This window comes from Brachyistius frenatus, unplaced genomic scaffold (genome assembly GCF_029030835.1).
Source record: "Brachyistius frenatus isolate BFR_SWC_R1_liver_20210118 unplaced genomic scaffold, ASM2903083v1 Contig_6, whole genome shotgun sequence".
NCBI classification, from domain to species: domain Eukaryota; kingdom Metazoa; phylum Chordata; class Actinopteri; family Embiotocidae; genus Brachyistius; species Brachyistius frenatus.
This window is the reverse complement of record NW_027210605.1, coordinates 2,702,566-2,723,300: the sequence shown is the minus strand read 5'-3', so window position 1 is coordinate 2,723,300 and position 20,735 is coordinate 2,702,566. Positions and strand designations below refer to the sequence as shown.

Genomic DNA, 20,735 nt, shown 5'->3' with positions numbered 1-20,735 from the left:
GGACCCGCAGACAGGTGCTCTCAAATCTGCCCTCCAGTTTGCACTTCCGCATAAAACTTTCTCTTTTTTTCTCTCTTTCTCTCCCTGTGCTCCTCTCCCCAAGTCTCGGCAGTCTAAAGGTGAACACTTGAAATAATGAATCGGATCCCCCTTTCGCCCCCTTCCTCTCTGTATTCCAGTTAAGACTCTCCCCATAGTATTTGCACTTCATTAAACTTGAAATAGGTTTAATATTTAAAACACCGTGAACAGATTTCAGCCCCCTCACCCCTCGCACACCTCTCCACTTTTTCTTCTCCCTTCTCCTCGGTCTTGGTTTAATAATCTACTCTCATATTTCCTCCCTAATTCACTCCTCCTTCATTAAAAAACCAAAATAGATTTAATATTTCAGAATGTGGACTTAATTTTTTAACCCCTTTTCTTCATGGCTCAGTGTTTGACACACGATGGGTTAGGTAGCTACATCATGTTGAGGCCTCTCCTCCTGTATTTTCTCCTCACTATATATTTTTCTTTTTTCTTTTTGTGGCTCATCTTTCTCACTTCTCCCAGAGTCAGTCTATTATCAGTTCTGACTCTCGCTGTCTTTGTACTCCGGGCCTTTCTCTGTGCTTCATTCTGACTCCCCCACCCCCTATTTGCTCTGCTTCTTTGTCCTCTGACTGCATAGATGATTTCAGCCCTTTCCTCCCACCCTATTGACTTTTGTGGCCTGCTCACCCCACCTCCCTCAGTTTCCCCTGCTGCCTCCATCCTCTGCTTCCCCTTTTTGTCCACTTCTACCACACACACACACACACACACACACAAACTCATTTACCCCCCTCATCTCTCACTTGTATGTTGTTGTTTTTTAATTTTTTTAAAAATCTTTTGGGAGTTATGACCGACTACTTTAATACTGTTCTTTCCCCCTTTTTCCTCTTCCCTCCCTCATGTGAACCTCCATTTTGGTCCCCACTAAATTAAAAAGAAAAAAAAAGTTCCACTATCACTGTAGTAACCAATCATTTCCCACCGCCCACCAGCCATGTTTGTCATATGACCTCACATCCTGCTGGACATTATGGGCAGTCCACCAGCTAAAAGCCCCTTCTCCTACTCCAACACAGCATCACACCACACCACACCACTCCACACACACACACACACACACACACACACACACACACACACACACACACACACACACACACACACACACACACACACACACACACACACACACACACACACACACACATTCACACAATTTTTCACACTCTTGCTGTCTGTCTTTTTCTCTCTGGAATCAGCTCTCTCTCTCTCACTCTTAGTTCTCTATACTGACACCTGCTCTATTTATAATTCTCTGGCTTTAAAAGAATCATTTTGGACAGGAAGCTGCCCCCTCCCCACTCCTGACCGTGGCTTTTTTCCAAAACGTCAGCACCCCCCACCTCCCTGCCTCCTGCCCCTGGAACAGGCCAGAGAAAGATTGCTGGGTGGAGAAGAGGAGGAGGAGGAGGAGGAGGAAAAAGTGTGTGTGTGTGTGTGTGTGTGTGTGTGTGTGTGTGTGTGTGTGTGTGTGTGTGTGTGTGTGTGTGTGTGTGTGTGTGTGTGTGTGTGTGTGTGTGTGAGTGCACCTGGGTTGGGCCCGTGTGTGTGTGTGTGTGTGTGTGTGTGTGTGTGTGTGTGTGTGTGTGTGTGTGTGTGTGTGTGTGTGTGTGTGTGTGTGTGTGTGTGTGTGTGTGTGTGTGTGTGTGTGTGTGTGTGTGTGTGTGTGTGTGTGTGTGTGTGTGTGTGTGTGCTTCAGTCAGCCACAGCCCACACATAATGGACACTCTCACCCTCTAACTTAAAAGCAAGTATGTAAACACATACACGCATGACACAAAAGTTCTAAAAAAAAATATGTGCAATCCTTACATTTCATTTCAACAGGTATGTGGTTTAACTCGACGCACTCATTCACACACACGCTTCTTGGCATTGATAGCTCAGGTCTAAGAATTAAAATACCCAGAATGCACCTTGACAGGATATCCCGTTGGCACAACGCAGGGGTGGGTTGGGAGGTTTTTGTGGTTGATCACTCACAGCAGCACCCCCACAGAAAAAACTCAACCCAGACACATCAAGCTCCTAAAACTCCATCGTGCACACCTCTGGTATCTATACATGGATATAGAAATGGTTGTGGTTAACTTTCTAGATCAAACACATGCGCACAGACCTATACATTCAGGCATGAGGATACCCTCCGCATCCTCTCTGACTCTCATTATTTATCCTAATCCTCCATTTCATCTTTAAAGGAAGATGATGCTTTAGGGGTTTTGGACCATTTGTCTTTGCTTTTCTGTTTACTTTCTAAAACACACTTTTCCTCTCACATCTAGGACGGAGTACTACACGATTTCAGCTTAAAATTGTCAATTTTTTTTTGGGTGCCTACAACATCAATAATGCCAAAATCTGGGTAAAACCAGAGGTTTTATATAATATTTGCATTGCAAACACACTATAATTTAACCATTAATATGTTTGTTTTTTCCTTAAAGGGGTTCAGTATTAAGTTGGTGAATATTCTGCATGACATCTGTGTTTTTCTCCCATTTTCTCTTTACTCTCTATTATAGGAACAAATTGTGTAAACCAGAGGGTTTCAGACAAAATTAACATAGCTCTGTTACCCAAACCTCGACTATAATGTCAAGATATTGAAAGTAAAGAGCGAGATCTCTAAAAAAATGTATTATGTGATTCCTTTTATTATTTGGCCTCCTTTTGTCGAATAATCTTGGTATTAATTTTGGAACCACAGTTCCCATACTGCTTTGGGAGCTTTAAACAGGAAGTAGAATGTGTGTGTGGTATGTGGACTACAACATCGTCCTTGTTTCTTTGCCTGTAGTTGCTAACATTTCTACTGATTGGCACAATTAAATGCATATGCTGAATTAGCTATTAGCTAGTGCGCTCATGGATGTACAGACAACTATCACTCAGTTGCTTGTATATTGAAGAAAACAAACTAATACTTTTGTTGAATAATGTCTAATTAAATTTAAGAACATTTATTCACAATAGATTATTGATAATAATGATATATTCAGAAGAGTAAGGCACTCTGTCTGTGTGTGTACTGACAGATTCGTTAGAACGACCATGACTTTAAACACAAACTGAAGTAATCAAAAAAATAAAGTTTTAAACCCATCTGCTTCACTGAAATAAAATAATTAATCAGGAACCTGTAAAAAAAAGAAAAAAAAAGAAAAACAATGAGCTTTACGCATATACGAGTATAGCCTCCTTCTTTCCTTGTTCGATGGGGGATCTATGACAAGGCTCCTCTTTAAGAGATATCAGATGTGATGTGATGTGAGCTCCGATGCCTCTCTCTCACTCCTCCAGTGATCTGACAGTCAGTAATGGGCCCTGTAGCCGTGAGCCTGGCAGCACTGCTCACTGTGGCTTATGTGTCACACTGTACCCAGCATTCACCAAGAGTTAGTCGAGCGCAAGCAGCCGGGATATTGAGACTAGTAAAGTGTGTGTGTGTGTGTGTGTGTGTGTGTGTGTGTGTGTGTGTGTGTGTGTGTGTGTGTGTGTGTGTGTGTGTGTGTGTGTGTGTGTGTGTGTGTGTGTGTGTGTGTGTGTGTGTGAGAGAGAGAGAGAGAGAGAGAGAGAGAGAAGGAGAGGCAGACATATCCACTGGCAGACTGACTGACAGGAAGAAGCAGAAGCAGTAACTTTAGTGAAGAGTTTAACCTTAAAATAAAGTACTTTCTGGTAAGCTCATAGTTGGATCTGTGCTCGCCTTCTCTCTCATTTTCAGTCAACCTGAAGTTCCTCTTTCCCACTCTGTTTGTTTTAGAAAGGTGGCTTTGTTCTATTTACTGTACCCACTCCCTCGGCGGCCGGCCTCTACCCCCGTCAGACCAGTTAGAAAAGGGGAGCGACAAGGAAGAGGCGGAGGGGAGGTGGGGGTAGGGGGGGGGGTGCATGATGTTTGGACAAACGGACAACCCTAACAGGATATAAAGGTCTACAGCCTGTGGGTGTGTCGGTTTGGCTGTGACACAGCTCACACACAAACACACATGCACGTGTAACACAAAGTACACACAATCGTGGGAGTGTTCCTGCTGGAGGGCAAAGTCTCTTACACATTCATTCTCTCCTTTCCCCTCCTTCGCTTCATTCCCCCTTTCCGCTGTCACACCCCTCCATACCTCCTTCCTTTAGACCTTTCTTTCTCCTTCATCCCTTATTCCTTCTCTTGTGACAACCCTTACCCCTCCTCCTCCGCCTCCTCCTCCACCTCCTCCTCCGCCTCCTCCTCCTACTCCTCCTCCTTCTCTCTTTCAAAAAAGGAAAAAAGAAAGTGTTAAAGATACAGAAGAGTTGGCCGACAGCAATGAGAAACTAGGAGGGAGAGGCCAAAATCACCACAGGGGACAATTATGGCTTGGGCTGTGGACGTGTGTGTGTGTGTGTGTGTGTGTGTGTGTGTGTGTGTGTGTGTGTGTGTGTGTGTGTGTGTGTGTGTGTGTGTGTGTGTGTGTGTGTGTGTGTGTGTGTGTGTGTGTGTGTGTGTGTGTGTGTGTGTGTGTGTGTGTGTGTGTGTGTGTGTGTGTGTGTGTGTGTGTGTGTGTGTGCGCGTGTGTGTTTCTTTTTGGGTTTGATAGTTACAGAGACACTGAAGACAGTTCTGGAAGCCACTATCTGTCCTTCACAACTATTTGTCCCCTCCTTCTCTCCTCTATCCCTCCTTCCCTCTGTCTGTTTGGACCTTCCTTACCATCCTGTCACTTCACGCTGTCACTTTTGTTTTCAGTCATCTCATACACTGAAGCTACAGCCACTTCTTGTGTGCAGACTGTGAGTGTGTGTGTGGGTGTCTGTGTGTTTAATTTCACATTGTGTACCGCAGGACTGTGGGATAAACTTCCTCCTCATCACTGGGGTCCATTTGTTTGCTTTTGTAAAAAAAAAAAAAAACTCCCGGTTTCAAAAGTTAAAAAAAAAAAAAAAAAAAAAACAACGACTTCATAGCCACATTTATAATTATTTCAAATTACTAAAAAAAAAACTAAAAACCCTTAAATTTCCAGGAAAATTGCCTAAACAAGGCATATCTTAAGTAAACTGAAAGCTGTTATTGAACCATTTGTAGTACACAAGAGTTTGGTAGAAGGAAACAGTGTGAAGTTTTCCCCCATCAGTCAGAATCAATGTAGGTGCCACTGGTAGTGAGTTATAGAAGTTTGAACAGAACGTTTTTTTTTTTAAATTTCCACCTGAATTCTTTTGTAAACAAATACCTGCATGCAGAGAGTTCTCTTTACGGATGATACTCTTTGTTTCCAGTATAAACCTCACTGAAGCGGCATATCCTCGTGTTCAGGGTCTCATTGGCGATACAAAGTGTTAATCATTGCCAACGAAGCTTCTGACTGGTTGGATCTGTAAAGAACAGAAGGGAGGAAGCTCCCTCTGTTCGACATGGACTCTGGTTGGCTATTGTAGGCTCGGGAAAGGATGTGGAAGGACTAGTGGGTTTTATTGATCAGATAGCTTTCCAAAGACATCTCACATGATTATGTAAGTTAATTGTAGCAGTGTAGATGTTTAAGCCGAGGACAATAAAACTCGGGTAAACTCCGATGGTCCACCCACGGGCCCCTTAATTTAGGACTTATACCATCTGATTTTATATTCCTCTAGAATATTTGATTCTTTCTTTAAACATACCAAAATGTGACTTATAGCAGTCTTTACAGTTTACATTTCTGTTTTCCAACACTTCTTGTCCACTAGCGTATCAGACTTTGATATGCAAATGTTTAATACACAATGCACACTACCGTAAATTTAGAAGGGGAATTGGTCGATATGTTTATTAATTACAAAAGAACAGTAGTTATAATAAATGTTAAATTTATTAGTTACCACTGATTTAAACCTGCTGAGTTAGTTTGAGTTTGAGCAACTTCAGTCAATTGTAAAATTTCAAAAAAAGCAATGTTTGTTGTTTGTGTTGGGTTAAAGGTGACCAGGACAAGCCAGTGTTAGATTTTTTTTTTCAGGTGTCTATATTCAATATTTTTGTATTGGCAATGTTTATTTTGTGAAAGGGTTACTCTGACCAACTTTTAGAAATATTTCTTCTTTGAGAGCAGCAGCTCGCCCTGACTCCACCTCTCTTATATCCTCTGCTTCTTGTCACGAAACCGTTTTTTAAAAGGAGGCCAGACTCTCCTTTGTTCCCACTGTCTGTTTCTCTTACCCAACCCTGTTGCCCCAGATCACCTGCCTGCCCTCACTCCTCATTGTTTCCACCTCTCTCCGAGCAACTCTTCCCTCTCGCTACCCTCATCCTCCAGCAGCAGCATGCAAAGAATAACTTTCATCTGATCCATTTAATCTCCTTTCCACTATCTCTATCTCTCTTCAGCCCCCACTCCGCTTTCTCCTATGTAAGTATCTCTGAATCTGAAATGGGTCATGGACTTGTTTCAGGTGGGACCACGCCCCCCTCCACACCCCACCCCAACAGGGGTACCCGTATTTTATTTTATTTTTTTTCATTAATGCTAATTCCCCAGTTGAGACTACACTTGACCAGAGTGAAGAAAAAGTTTAAGGGGCCCTCATGAATTCAGAATGAATGTGAGATTACTGAGGAGGAAGGTGGTGGCTTAATGAATTTGAAGTTTGCTCTGTGTGTGTGCTCGCCTGTGTGCTCGCGTGCGTGCGTGTGCGCGTGGTTGTTTGGGTGGGCATTGAGAGAAGAGTGTGTGTTTGCATGTGTATATGGTGTAATTGTAATTGTGACCCTGGCAGTTTTTTTTCTTTTGTTTGGCCTTCCCATACTTCATCTGGCCTCAGAGACATCCAGCTTCAAGGTTTTTAGTGTGTGTCTCTGTGTAAATATGTGCGTGTGTTCGTGCGTGTGTGCGTGTGTGTGTGTGTGTGTGTGTGTGTGTGTGTGTGTGTGTGTGTGTGTGTGTGTGTGTGTGTGTGTGTGTTTTGCACAGGAGAGGAGAAAGGGAGCGATGAGGGTGCGAGGTGGACTTGATAGCGCAGGACACCCAGACCCGTCTCCCCTTCGCCCCCCCCCCCCCCCCCTCCCCATACCCCTCTGTTTAGGCCTTGATAAGTGGAGCCACAGTCTGTGGGGGTTTAGGGATTCCTGTCTGGCACAAATGCACACGTACACATGGAAACGCACATACACACACACTGGGAACCGCCCGCTCTACATTCCTCTGTCCGACTAAGGAAGCAGCCCAGCCGTCTTCCCCTCCACTCCCAAATTATCCCCTTCTCCTAAAGTCACTGCATACTTATCACACGCCTCTCTACCTCTCTCTTCTATTCTGACTCATGCGGACCTCCTCCATCTACCATGTTTTCATCCTCTCTATCCTTCCACTTAGCGCACTGCAAACAGCACTTTTAATCATCAAGCAGCGAGTCGTAAAATGTTTTATTGGAGCGAGTAAAAAAGATCTGCCGGTACAGTGACACAATGTCAATTTTTTTTTTTTTTTAGAAGTGTAGATACAGAAATATTCATTGTATGGCCACATATTTCAAGTTCTGGGCAAAACTTTATCTCACGAGATTTTAGATAATTCTGTCCATGTGGATTTTATTCCGTGTGATCTCTCACTGTTCACCTGTTTGGCTCAAACTCTTACACTCTCAACTTTTCCCCCCCTTTGCCCCATCTCTTCCTTTCACCATCTTATCACTGCCTCTTCTCTCTCCCTCCCTCCCTCCCTCCCCTTTCGCTATCCGACTCTGTTTATATACTTTGCCCCTTTCTCTCCCTCCCTCCCTCTGGTCCTCCCTCCCTTTCAGGGGTGTGTTACAGAGGTTAGGAAGGGGTCATGTGGTCTCACGCTGCCCTTCTCTCTAATGGCTTCATAATGAGAGAGCTAGAGAGAGATAGACAGAGATAGAGAGAGAGAGAGAGAGAGAGAGAGAGAGAGAGGAGCAGTTTTGAGAAGCGGGGGTGAGATATCAGCAGTTCTGCTCAGGGCACTGACTGTGTGTGTGTGTGTGTGTGTGTGTGTGTGTGTGTGTGTGTGTGTGTGTGTGTGTGTGTGTGTGTGCGTGCGTGTGTGTGTCCGTGCGTATGCGTGTGCGCCATTTGACTGACCCCTTGCTCCAATTCGAGCCCTTTCCGCGCTCTATGTTCCTCTCTGGGGGGAAGAGGAAATGACACGTTTGTAGCCTTGAATAAGCGCTACGGCTCGTCACACGCAATGTCCACTGGGTCTGGCCCGGGGGTGGGTGGGAGATGTTGTGGAGGTGAGGGAGGAGGAGGAAGGGGGAGGAGGGGTGAGGGTGGCCCGCTCTTTAATTTGCACAGCTTCTGCTGATTTGATCATAAGCAATTAATCTCAATGGCTCAGCTCGGCTGCAGTGGGGGGAAGAGAAGATGAACACAGTCCTCTGTGCGGGCGTCCCTTGCTCTGATTTTCCTTTTTTTTTTGCCTCGCAGTGTGATTCCTACTGTTCTTACCTCTTGTACTCGTATCATAGAGGGAAACATGCTGCGGCAATTCTTTCTCTTGTCCCGTGGAATTTTCCCCCGCAGATCAACCGTAGCGGGGTTTTTTTTTTTTTTTTTTTTTTTGGAGGGGGGGGGGGGCTTTGCGGAACAAACATCTCTTGTCTGATATTATTTTCAGTGTGCCTGAAAGGTTTTTGAGTCCCGAGCATCATGAAACAAAGTTTAAATTAAGAAAGGAAATCAGGAAGAAAACTTAAGAAAATCAAACTTGGATTTACACAATGTAACGCTCATCATCACTGTCGGCTCCAGGACCACGAAATTAGAGCTGCGTCAAAACGAGGCTGTCCTCTCAGTGGCTGCTTCGCATACTTGTAGACTGCCGAGAGGCTGGCGAAGTGGTGTGAAGTTCAAGTTCCAGATCTGTCCAGCTCGATCTTGAGGCCCGTCCAACTTTTTTTTTTTTATCAGCTCAGGACTGACACAGATCTCCACTGATCCACTAACACTAAGCTCGGAGCTAGCTAGCACAGGTTTTTGGCATCCTCATGCGCCTCTCATCTGTCTCACTTCTGCTATTTAACCCTTTGCTCCGTTCCCTTCGCTTTGACCCGCGCACGTCTGTGCGCGACGAACGCCGCCGCCGCCGCCGCTCGTTCCTTCACTCTCCCCCTCCGCTCAGCTGCTCTTGCCAGTTTTCTATCTCCCTCTATCGCCCTTGCTTTTCCTCTCCGTGGCACCGTACTCCTCCCATGCTGAGGCCAGAGCTCTCGCTCTCTCTCTCTCTCTCCATTGTTGGAGGCAGGTTGCCAAGGATACAAGCACAGGGAGTCACAGTCTTAATGTTATGAGATGGGAGAGATGAGCTGGAGAGAGGGGGCAATGGCCTCTCTGGTCACTGGGCAGTCCGACAGCACCACCGTAATGCTCTCCGGAGAACGTGTAACACCCCTCCCCGCTGCCCCCCCTCCCACTTTGGGGAGTGTCCCCAGCGTGGACGGAGCACAGTGACACTAACTGCGGAGGAACCTTTTGTACTGGTCGCCTGCTCTCTGCTCTGCCTGTTGTGACTGTAGTATTTGATTGCACCCAACGTCTTCATATGTTTTTGCATACGTGTGTCAGGCGGCCGCTCAACACACCATTTATTCTTCTTCATACAAGTCTGAAAAGGTGGAATTAACAAAAGAGAGAAATATTTAATGACACTAGAGTTATTACTGTAGAGGTCTTGTTTCTCCTATAGAAGGACGTGTTTCTTGTTGTTGCAAACTAATATATGGCAAACATTTCCATTTTAACAAGACATCTATTTTCCTATCAATCTTATTTTCTTAGGTGAAAGGGTGAAAGAATCTGGCAATGTAATAACTTTAATTTATTGCTTACAACCTAGTATGATAATCCTGACCTACAATATTTCATATAATACAAATCAAACTGAATGTTTTTTTACTTTTAAGTCCATGCACTGATTCTCACACTAATTTTGGTAAAGGTCCTGAATGCCGGGAGACGATCCGCTACACATAACACAATGCTTAGGTATGAGAAGGTCAAAGCATCATGTATGTACAAAGGAGGGCTCCGCACACTTCAGTAAAATACAAGTGAAAATACAAGTTATTATTTAATGACTTTTCATTAATCCAGTGAAATCCTTAATTCATTTCCTTTTTTTTTACGATTTAAAAAAGAAAAGCGTGTTTTGTCTGTGACATACTCAAACTGATGCACATGTGTTGGAGGTCTATGTTCAACATGCAGCTGCAGAACTTCACATCCCACAGATCTTTGCAGCTATGCGGACGGTGTTCAAAGGACATAATTTAAGTGAAAAGGGCATTTTCTTTGTCGGATTTAGGTTCAATAACGGTGAATTTTAATATGTTCCTTCCCACCTATGTCTGTTTTACTAAACATATGTGAAAGTATGTGTTTTAACACAATGTAATTTATCGAATTTATTGTTCCATTAACTGCTCCAAAGTGTCCAGCTGGAAATATGTTGACATTTTCCAACTTTGTTAGTGTTAAACCCGTCTTAGATTTATTTCCAGGGAGCTGTGAAGAAGTAATTCCAGCTAGTCAGTCGGCCTTGAGCTTTTCAGTTGGTCAGTGTGAGACGTAAGAGTGTGTTAACCCACACACCAATAACCCACAGGCTCAGCACGGCATCCCCACCCAGAGTCTTTGTCGTTTTTCCTCCTCCACTTTCCATTATCCCTCCTCTCAACCTCCCTCCGTGTCCCACCTCACCCTTCAAATACGACCCCGGACCGGGCCTGGATGGGGCTTTTTTTGGGCTCCTTCACCAGGTCCTCCCTGTGCATAAAGCCAAGACATAACCTCTCTCTAACTCACTCTCAATCTCTCGATCTCTCTTTGCTCTTAGCACAAAGCCCTGCGTGTCTGCCTTCCTTCCCCACCCAGCATTCTTTCCCCATACAGACCTCTCCCCCGCTCTCTTTCGTTCTCTCTCTGTCGACTTCCCTCCTACCCGCCAACTCTCGCTCAGCCTCACCCTACCTTTCATTAGCCCACTCTTTATCTCGCACAGTCACTCAGCTCTCTCTCTCTCTCCCTCTCCCTCCTCTCGCTCTTGTCTCTCCAGCTTTTACACTCCCCTCTCACTTTTTTTCCCTCTCTCTCTCTCCCCCTTCAGTTGCATCGTCGGCTTTTGTTTCTGATACATCTTCATTTATTCCTCTCTCCCTCTCTTTCCCTGCTGACCCTATTATTTTTATATTCTTTCTCTCTCTCTGCCATCACTCCCGCTCTCTATCTCCCTCCCACTCCTCTCAGTCCCTCTAAGCTGCATTAACTCCCCAGATTACCTTGAGCCCTGCAATCCTCCATCCCCCACGCACTCACCCGCTCTTCTTTCCCTCCCTTCCTTCACTCATTCACTCGCTCACTCAGACTATGTCCACACGAAGGCGGCTACTTTTGAAAATATGTATAAACATGTGTTGTTGTGTCCTTTTGTAAAAGGTCCCTATTCACACTGAAAAACACTTAAACTGTAGAGCAAAATGCATCTCTTGTTCGTTGTCCTCAACAAAACTGTGGATCGCTGCCAACATCTGTTAAAAGAGCAGGACAGACAGCCAAGTTGAGTTTTGTTGCCTCCCGCTCTCCATGATTACCTCTTAAAACTCTTGATAAGTTGTTTTATCTGTTTCTGTGATCGGAAAGCTGAACAAATACAAAACAGCGATCTGATCGTGGGTCATCGAACCCACCTGTTGACCAGGTGAACAGTAATGCTTTCTGTGACGTCAATCCAATCAGTATTTTATGATGGCAAATTTTATATGAATTCTAATGACAACCATTATGTTACGTAGAATAATGAATGAGTAGATGAAACATCTCCAGGATGGTTCAGTGTAACTTGAACTTAATTGCGACACAGCCTGCCACCAGACTTACATCATGTTCTAATAGCTTGGTTGTTCTTGTCCACACTAAGGCTTTTGCTGCTTTTAACCAACTCTATGATTTGACAAAACTCAAATGTTAGCACGTTAGTGGATTTGCTGTATTTTCAATGTACACTAACATTTAACAGAAAATGGGAAATCTTTTCATTCCAAATAAATGACACCAAAGAAAAACTAGAATAAATTATTGTTGCTTCTTTGCAGTGTTGTGACATCCACTTTTATTAAACTTCTCTGCAGCAGAAAAATGGTTTGGAGACAGATGTTAAACATCTGCTGCTTTCCCACTGCACGGCTCGACTCTTCTTGACTCTTTTGGTTTTACATTGGACAAAAGTTTCTGGTACACCTGTTACTTTTTCTGTATCACCTGTGTCGAAGTTTCAATTGAGCTGTGGCGACTCTTAACGGTAGATGCAAAAACACTGCAAACCACTGATTGGTCAGAGGGGAGCGTCACTGGAATTATCTTTGCATCTTCGCGGCACTCTCCACAATGCCCACCATTGTTGTAGCCATGCCAATATAGTGGGCGCAATTTTTGTTTTTTACTTAAGCATTAAATGATGTTCCATTAGTTTTACATGGCATCGCTATGACGACCAGCTACACAGAGGGGGTAGAAAACAAAATCCAAAAAACTACCTGGTGGCAAATGTAGATACAGTTGACTCGAGTTGTGCAGTGTTATGCAGTGGAAAAGTGCCCATAGGTACAAATACCTTTACACGTGATTAATGTGCATGCAGTTGCACCGTTTTCCACATTACAGAGCAAAGAAATCCAATTTTTAACCCACAGTCAGAAAGCTCGCAAATTCACAAAACTCTCTTATTTTAGTCTCTCTTAATTGAATGAAATGGTGTACACAACACAGCTGATCCAAAGTGCGTTACTGCACACAGAGGAAAACAAACCACAGTGGAAGAAGACAAAACTAAATCCCGAGACAAAAATACCAGTGAGGAAGTAAACAGCTCAGTACAAAAGAAGCTCAGAGAGTAATTGTGGCCGATCGGAGCTAGCCTCGCTGTCTGGCATGTTAGCAATTAGCATGCTGATTAATTTTGCTGTGCGTCTTTCTGGTATAACCACCCTTTAAAAACAGGGACGAATCATACCTGAAACAGAAATATCTTCCTCGTGAATGTAAACACGATGGAATAAGAACTGAAAAGGTATCTGCGGGCTGTTACTGTCTTATAGTGAGATTAAATTGTATTACAATGGATTTTCTGCCCATGTGTCTTGCGGATGTGTAACGTTGCCGTCTTAACATGAACTAACGTGGGCAAAAAAAAAAAACACAGAGAAAAGGAAGCGTTTTCAAAATTTAGCTGGCTTACTGTAGACGCACTCTGAAACACTGGCTCGTTCGCCCCCACCGTCAATACCCAACCCTCCCTCCCACAGCCTCTGTAACCTCCCTCCCTCCCCCCCCCCACCTCTCCTCGCTTCCCCTTCACTCACCCACCCACCCACACTCCATCACCCCACCGTCCACCTCTCACCCCACCACTCTTGCAATCGCTGTGCTCCTCTTCTCTTCTCTCCTCTCCTCTCCTCTCCTCCCCTCCACCCACACTCTCTCTTTTCCTCCGAGCCCCCAGCAGTACCACCATCACTACCAGCACCATCATCATCTCTCTCTCTCTCCCCTGTCCTTTACCACTCTCTTCCCTCTGTCCCTCCCTCCTCTAAAGCCTTCAGGCTCTGCTTGATTTATGCTTGCCCTCCCTATCCACACACACACACCCCACCACCACCACCAACACCACCACCACCACCACCCACCCTTCCCTATCTCTCCTGGAGGTTGTGGCCCGGCTAGTCCCTAAAAACAACAGAGAGAGAGAGAGAGAGAGAGAGAGAGAGAGAGAGAGAGAGAGAGAGAGAGAGAGAGAATAACAACCTCTTTTACTTTCCATCCTCCCTCCTTTTTAACCCAGCATTTTTTTCATTCCCCTCTCCCACACTGCTTTTTAAATTGCCTCTGAATTCTTGAGCTGTTTTAGTGCCTCACTCCCCCTTCTCGGCTGAAATTACTTTTTTACCCTCTCAAACTCTGGCATGCTGAGAAAGCAAGTTCCACCTTCCCCTCCTCTCTTTTGTCCACTCGAGGACAAACACGCTCTAATCACACTTTCGGTGTATGGAGCTGCTCGTGATAAAAGGTGAAGGAGTGACTTTCATTTTCTTGTTTGGAGGCATGACGCTAAAATGTTGCATGGACAACACAGCCAGCAGAGGAATCTTATGACAACACGGCTCTTGTAATGCCATGTCCTTTTCAACCTCAGGCCGGCCAAGCCATTAACAGGGCCGACTTGGGGGCAAGTCTTCTTTCTGAGTCTTTCACTGTCACACACACACACACACACACACACACACACACACACACACACACACACACACACACACACACACACACACACACACACACACACACACACACACACACACACACACACACACACACACACACACACACAGATATACACACACAGAGATATACACAGTGAGCGAGTCTTTCTCCTTTGTTTGCACTCTCCCATACTCAAACATGCACACAAGCCCTACTTTCTTCTCTGACAGCTCTCTTGTGGTCGACAAGCCTCAGTAACTCGTTGCTTAACCACCCTGGACTTTTTCTCTCCATTGTGTTTGGCTACTGTCTCTGTTGATTTGAAGGCGTGGTGAGTTATGCGAGTGTGTACGTGTGTGTACGTGTGTGTGTGATTGTGTGTGTGTGTGTGTGTGTGTGTGTGTGTGTGTGTGTGTGTGTGTGTGTGTGTGTGTGTGTGTGTGTGTGTGTGTGTGTGTGTGTGTGACTCAAGGTGTTAAAAGAGTATGCCTGGGTCATGTGTGTATGTGAGCAAGAAGTTGATGTGTGTTATTCATCGTTTATCTATCAAAACCTGTATTTTTGGAAAATAGAAACTCCCTCACAACAGTGTTCATTTAGAGAGGAGGGAGGCATTTCTAGAGTGAGATGCACACACACACACACACACACACACACACACACACACACACACACACACACACACACACACACACACACACACACACACACACACACACACACACACACACACACACACACACAATCAGAACAGAAGATCAGAGGTCAAACAGGGTCAGCTGACCCTTCCCTCCCTTTTCAGGCCTTTTCTCTCCTCCTTTTTTACTGCATCAAAAGTGCGCTCCCTAATAACGACTCCCCTTCTGAAACACACACAGATACACACACACACACACACACACACACACACACACACACACACACACACACACACACACACACACACACACACACACACACACACACACACACACACACACACACGTGAATCACTCAGATATACAGTACAGCCTCCAACCACAGCACATAAAACGGTATCATCTATCCATTAGCCGTAACTCTCTCAAAGGATAATAAATGCAGTATTCCTCACGACACATTTAAAGTATAGTTCAACACACACATCTTTTATTTCAAGGCGAGTCTTATTCCTCCTCTTTTTTTCCCACTCAAGCCCCTACGTAGCTCGCAGCACCGTCACGCACACACACACGCACACACGCACACACACACACACACACACACACACGCACGCGCACGCACACACTTGCGAGCGCACGCACACACATACACACATACACACACACTCATGAACAAAGAGAACCACCATTTCCACATATTTGTCTCTCCTTTTAAAAGGGGTTTTTATTTAGCATAAATGTTGAAGCCAAGGGTGCCCGGCTACCATGGCAACCAAATTAAACGGAGGATCTCTTCAGAAAGCAGAAATCTAAATTATTCGGACTCTTTTATGAAGGGGAAAATGAAAATTCCCTTCACTGTACAGAGACCGCTGCACTGTAAAAGCAGAAGAAAGGAGGGAAAAGAAGATGAGGAAAATGCTATTGTTTTTGGTATCTGACCACGCAGTTCAAAGGCATATTCCTTGCCATTGAAATTCATAGGTTGTCACATGACAACTGATACGTTAACACTCAGCATATGTGTACAAAGGAATGATGTAACTGCAGTGTCTCTAAAACTCTGGATAAACCTATTGCTTTTGAAAGACACCACAATATGTGTGTCCACAAATCCTCAACCCAACCAGGCACACGTATGATGAAATCCATAAGCTGCATGCATGGGATTAGGTGCGACTGTTTCTGGTGTGGTAAATGATTTTATCTGTCAGAACAGGATGAGGTTTAAGTAACACACCATCTACGCAGGCCTGACAAAGCTTACATAAGTGAAGGAGGATTATGCAGTATATTCCGATTATTTGGTGCGAAAGCCTGTTTGTGGTCAGCTGAATACTAATTTCTAATATCTCATGCTTAGTCTTGGATATATGGATATATCCCCGGGAAACAGGGTACTGTATGTTGCACAAGAGTTTGTCAGCAGGACAGAGAGAGTCATTCACTAATGTGTAAAACACAGGTATTCATTTCACACGATTTTGTCCACGACAGAAGATCCACTTCATCGTTTCTGCGAGGAAATTATGAAGCAATCTCTTTTCCATAACTCTGCCATTTAATCTGCAGTGTGTGACTGACGCATTGTTACTGTGCTACCGAGGGGAGGGCGGACATGTTCCATCTGTAGATGCACATGTCCAGGGGATGCTGGGAAAAAGTGGTCAAGGGTCATTCACTTATCCCATGAACAGATGAGTGGAGGGAGATGGGGGTCAGAGATGACCCTGTTTTTTCTCTCTCCTTCACTTCCTCTCCTTCCATTTGCCTCTCCTTGCTCCATATACGTGTGTGTGTGTGTGTGTGTGTGTGTGTGTGTGTGTGTGTGTGTGTGTGTGTGTGTGTGTGTGTGTGTGTGTGTGTGTGTGTGTGTGTGTGCATGCGCGTGTGTGTGTTGTTGTTGTTGTTGTTGTTGTTGGCCAACAGCGGATCTATGGTATTGATTGACTCCTGTGGCTGCTGGGCTGCCCACTGAAGGAGGGGGGCAGAGCTCTAATGAATTCCTGCACCTCATGCCCCTTGCGCCAACCGCTACACCCCCACCTTAATTAACTTTGTGTGTGTTTGTGTGAGCGTGTGTGCGGGCAGGATGGAGGTGTGCGTGGATGGATGCGTGTGCGTTTCGTGTGTATCTTCTGTGCTTCCTCCACAGCTCAACACCCCCGCTTTTACACTCCTCTGCCTTTTTTTTTTTTTTTTTTTTTCCTTTATCTTTATTTCTCTTTCTACACGGTCGGTGCTTCCTCTCTTTCTTTCTTCTTGTCTCCTACTTTATTCCCTCCTTTTATATCTTCTGATGTGTCTTGTAGTAATGTTTAATGGCTGCTGATTACTTCGCATGTATGCCACTCTTATCTGTCGCGCCCCATCTCTTCTCCCCGTCCTCAATATCTCACTCACATCTCTACACCTTTCAGATCTATGTGCGTATGTGCAACCGTGCATGCAGAACGTGTATCCATCCATCTGATCTGTGATCATTTATCTATACTGAGCATGAAAAATTACTGACACCGTATGTGTGTGTGTGTGTGTGTGTGTGTGTGTGTGTGTGTGTGTGTGTGTGTGTGTGTGTGTGTGTGTGTGTGTGTGTGTGTGTGTGTGTGTGTGTTTGCGTGTGTGTGTGTGTGAGAGAGAGAGACAGAAACAGAAAGAGAGGGAGGTCAACATTGACCTAGTAGGCTGTGAAAAGGCTGTATACCCATCGGTATTCCAGACGTGGAGGCAAACTCCTGTCTCTGTCACCTTGACTCCTCCTGCAGCAGACGAGCACTGGGCTGCACAGGAAACACTTAGCACTACCCAACTTTACTTAAAATGGACACCTGTTTCTGCTCTGCACCCCTGCATCACCCCGTCTTTACTTTGTTTATTTCTTATTTCTGTGTGTGTGTGTGTGTGTGTGTGTGTGTGTGTGTGTGTGTGTGTGTGTGTGTGTGTGTGTGTGTGTGTGTGTGTGTGTATCTATCTCTCTGGATTAGTAGACTTATATATTAGGATGTCAGAAGGCTTCTGTTCAGAACAATCACACATAATTATGTACCCCCCCCTCCCCCTTAAGGCAACATGCAAGTCTGCATTAGCGCTCAGAAGTCTGTGTGTGTTTGTTTAAAGTGTAGACAAGCCATTCTTTCAAAGTCTTTAAGCCGGTGATGTGCCTGCCTGGTGTGTATTTTTGTCTAAGTCTTTGTTAGAGAAAGCAACCTGTCATCAGTTAAATGTCAATTAGGAGGCAATGAAAGTGTGTTTGTGTGTTTGTTTGTGTGTGTGTGTGTGTGTGTGTGTGTGTGTGTGTGTGTATGAGTGTTGAGCGGAGCTGTTGTCAGCAGTGTGGTCTGACAGTCTTGTAGATCTACAGTGGAACCTCCAGCGACATGTCTACTGCTGACAGCTTTGCTCTGCTTTCAATAGCTCTGATGGCTAAACTCACACACGCAGACGTAACACTCACAAACACACACACCACGTCTGTGTCTGCCTTTTTCTCTCTCTCTGTGTGTGTCTTTATGATCTCCCTGTGTTTTTGTTGACTGGTGATGATGAGGTATGTTAGGGAGTCGAGGAGAGAGGGAGATGAATCAGAGTGGTGACGTGTTGGTAGTCGCTACCGAAAACACTGGGTGTAAACGATGACTTGGCTGAGAGGTTTGAGAGAATTGGTTTAATATGGTGTTCTTTTGTATTTTCACGCGAGTTGTTATCACTGTCAGGTGAAGCCCTCGTGTTGACAACAAATTGTGTCGAGGTTTTTGTTGTTTGACTGTGCTTTTTTATTCCTTTAAAGGCATTTCACAAAGTCAACAGTGATAGGATGTTCATCCCATGGAAGCATGGGCATTTAATCCCTCAAATTAACTAAAACAATGTTTGAGTTATTTTTCCTGAACACAAACTTAAATTTCTTATTTTGCCATTAAAAAACATTTGAGTGTCACTAATAGCTGCACAAGAACAGAAGAACCTCACCCATCTTCTGTTACTTCTTTTTCAGGGGCCGACGTGACCGAACACAACAGCTCAGACAGCCGCGGCGAGCGCCTCGACTTCTTCCTCAAACAGGAGGAGGCTCTGACCACGGAGCCCGGCTTCCTGGGCAACAACGAATCGGAGGAGGCCGGGGGAGGAGTCGGGGGTGGAACGATCTCATCGGTAGCCAATCTGAAGGCGGCGCTGATGAGTAAGAACAGCCTGCTGTCGCTGCGGGCTGAGATGATGGGAGATGATAACCCCTTGCTGTTCGAGTACCTGCCCAAAGGAGGACACTCCCTGTCTTGTAAGTCACTATTTACTACCACTGATTGTTATCCACGCACACAACCAGCCACACATCTCAATTGAACCCACAATTCAGACATACACAAATTCAAATGCTCTAGTTTATCTCTGAGTACCTGCTTATGTGGTCACCTGTGAGACATAAAACATACAGGCTTGACCGCTGTTGGCATGAGTGTCCTCTGCTGCACAGTATTTTCAATCACTGTATTTGGATAACTCTGAATACGTGTGTGTGTGTGTGTGTGTGTGTGTGTGTGTGTGTGTGTGTGTGTGTGTGTGTGTGTGTGTGTGTGTGTGGTACCACTCAAGTGTGTAACCAGTTTGTGTGGTGATGCCAGTGATGACTCGTCAGCAGTGACTCAGTGAGAGAACATTTTGCTGGGATCGCTCTTGCTGTCTTGAGAACATTTATTTGGTTTTATGTGACAGTTATTTTATGCATATCGGCTGCATTTCACAGAAGCAAAATGACACAACAGAACAGCAAAAAGTGTTCAGATATTACTTAGTTACTGCTCTAATGTACTCAATAAGCTTCTGCATGCTGCTTAAAGCACCTTCAAAAGTAACAGGTATTTTCTTAAAATTTTTGACATAAATAAAATTACAGCAAGCATAAAAGAGCTAGAGAGAGTAAGTATTTATCTCCCACAAAACATGTTTTGTGTTCCATATATATGACCGTGAAACCTGTATGTGAATTGATTTTTCAGTTTGTATGCTCTTAACAACCTTTGAATGTCTAAAATTTGTAATATATCCAAAGTACAAAAACAAATCAGCTGTAACTCCCCCAGTTATTGTGGCATGAAGTATTTTTCAATTATATCAATAGTAGATCAATATGCAGCACCATTTGTCTTTAGTTTGTTATGTTAACAAGAGATTTTTTTTTCTTCGTTCAGTCAGTTTTTTTGCCTCTCAGTGAGGGTGTTAAACTGCCAGTGTGTGGAGATGTGTGTATCTGTGTGTGTGTGCTAGTGTGAGATTATATTTGCTTGAGTCCATGTCCGCGTGGGCACATTTGTGTTTGTTTGTGTGTGTGTGTGTGTGTGTGTGTGTGTGTGTGTGTGTGTGTGTGTGTGTGTGTGTGTGTGTGTGTGTGTGTGTGTGTGTGTGTGTGTGTGTGTGTGTGTGTGTGTGCTAAACTCGTGTGTTTGTTTCTTTTGCTTTTACTGGCTGGTAATTGGATCTTTTGTCCCGAATTCTGCCTGTTTTTGTGAGCTGAAGAAAAGCAAAGGAAGGGTACAACTCCAAGCCTCGTCGTGTCTTTTGAGTTGAGCCCCACTCACCTACAGAATAAAAGACAGGGCCAAGACTGAATAGACCAAAACACACATTCGCCGTCGCGCGCACTCGCACATTCACGTCACATCACATCACCCCTTTTGTGTAAGTGTTAAGTGTGTGGGATTGAGATGTTTCTGTTGGCTTAAAGAGGAGAATCAGATGCTGTCACAGCACAGATAGACAGCCTAACAAGC

The 20,735-nt window shown here is 44.6% G+C and overlaps 1 protein-coding gene across 3 annotated transcripts in view; it reads left to right on the top strand.

The window, feature by feature from the left end:
• The window catches only part of zbtb46 (zinc finger and BTB domain containing 46), a 62,864-nt gene that overhangs the window by 28,535 nt on the left and 13,594 nt on the right, over positions 1 to 20,735 (top strand). For all 3 annotated transcript variants that reach the window (XM_069724771.1, XM_069724761.1, XM_069724753.1), the window contains exon 4: positions 18,965 to 19,246. In XM_069724771.1, coding sequence (XP_069580872.1) covers positions 18,965 to 19,246 — 282 coding nt within the window. The remainder of the gene's footprint in view (positions 1 to 18,964; positions 19,247 to 20,735) is intronic.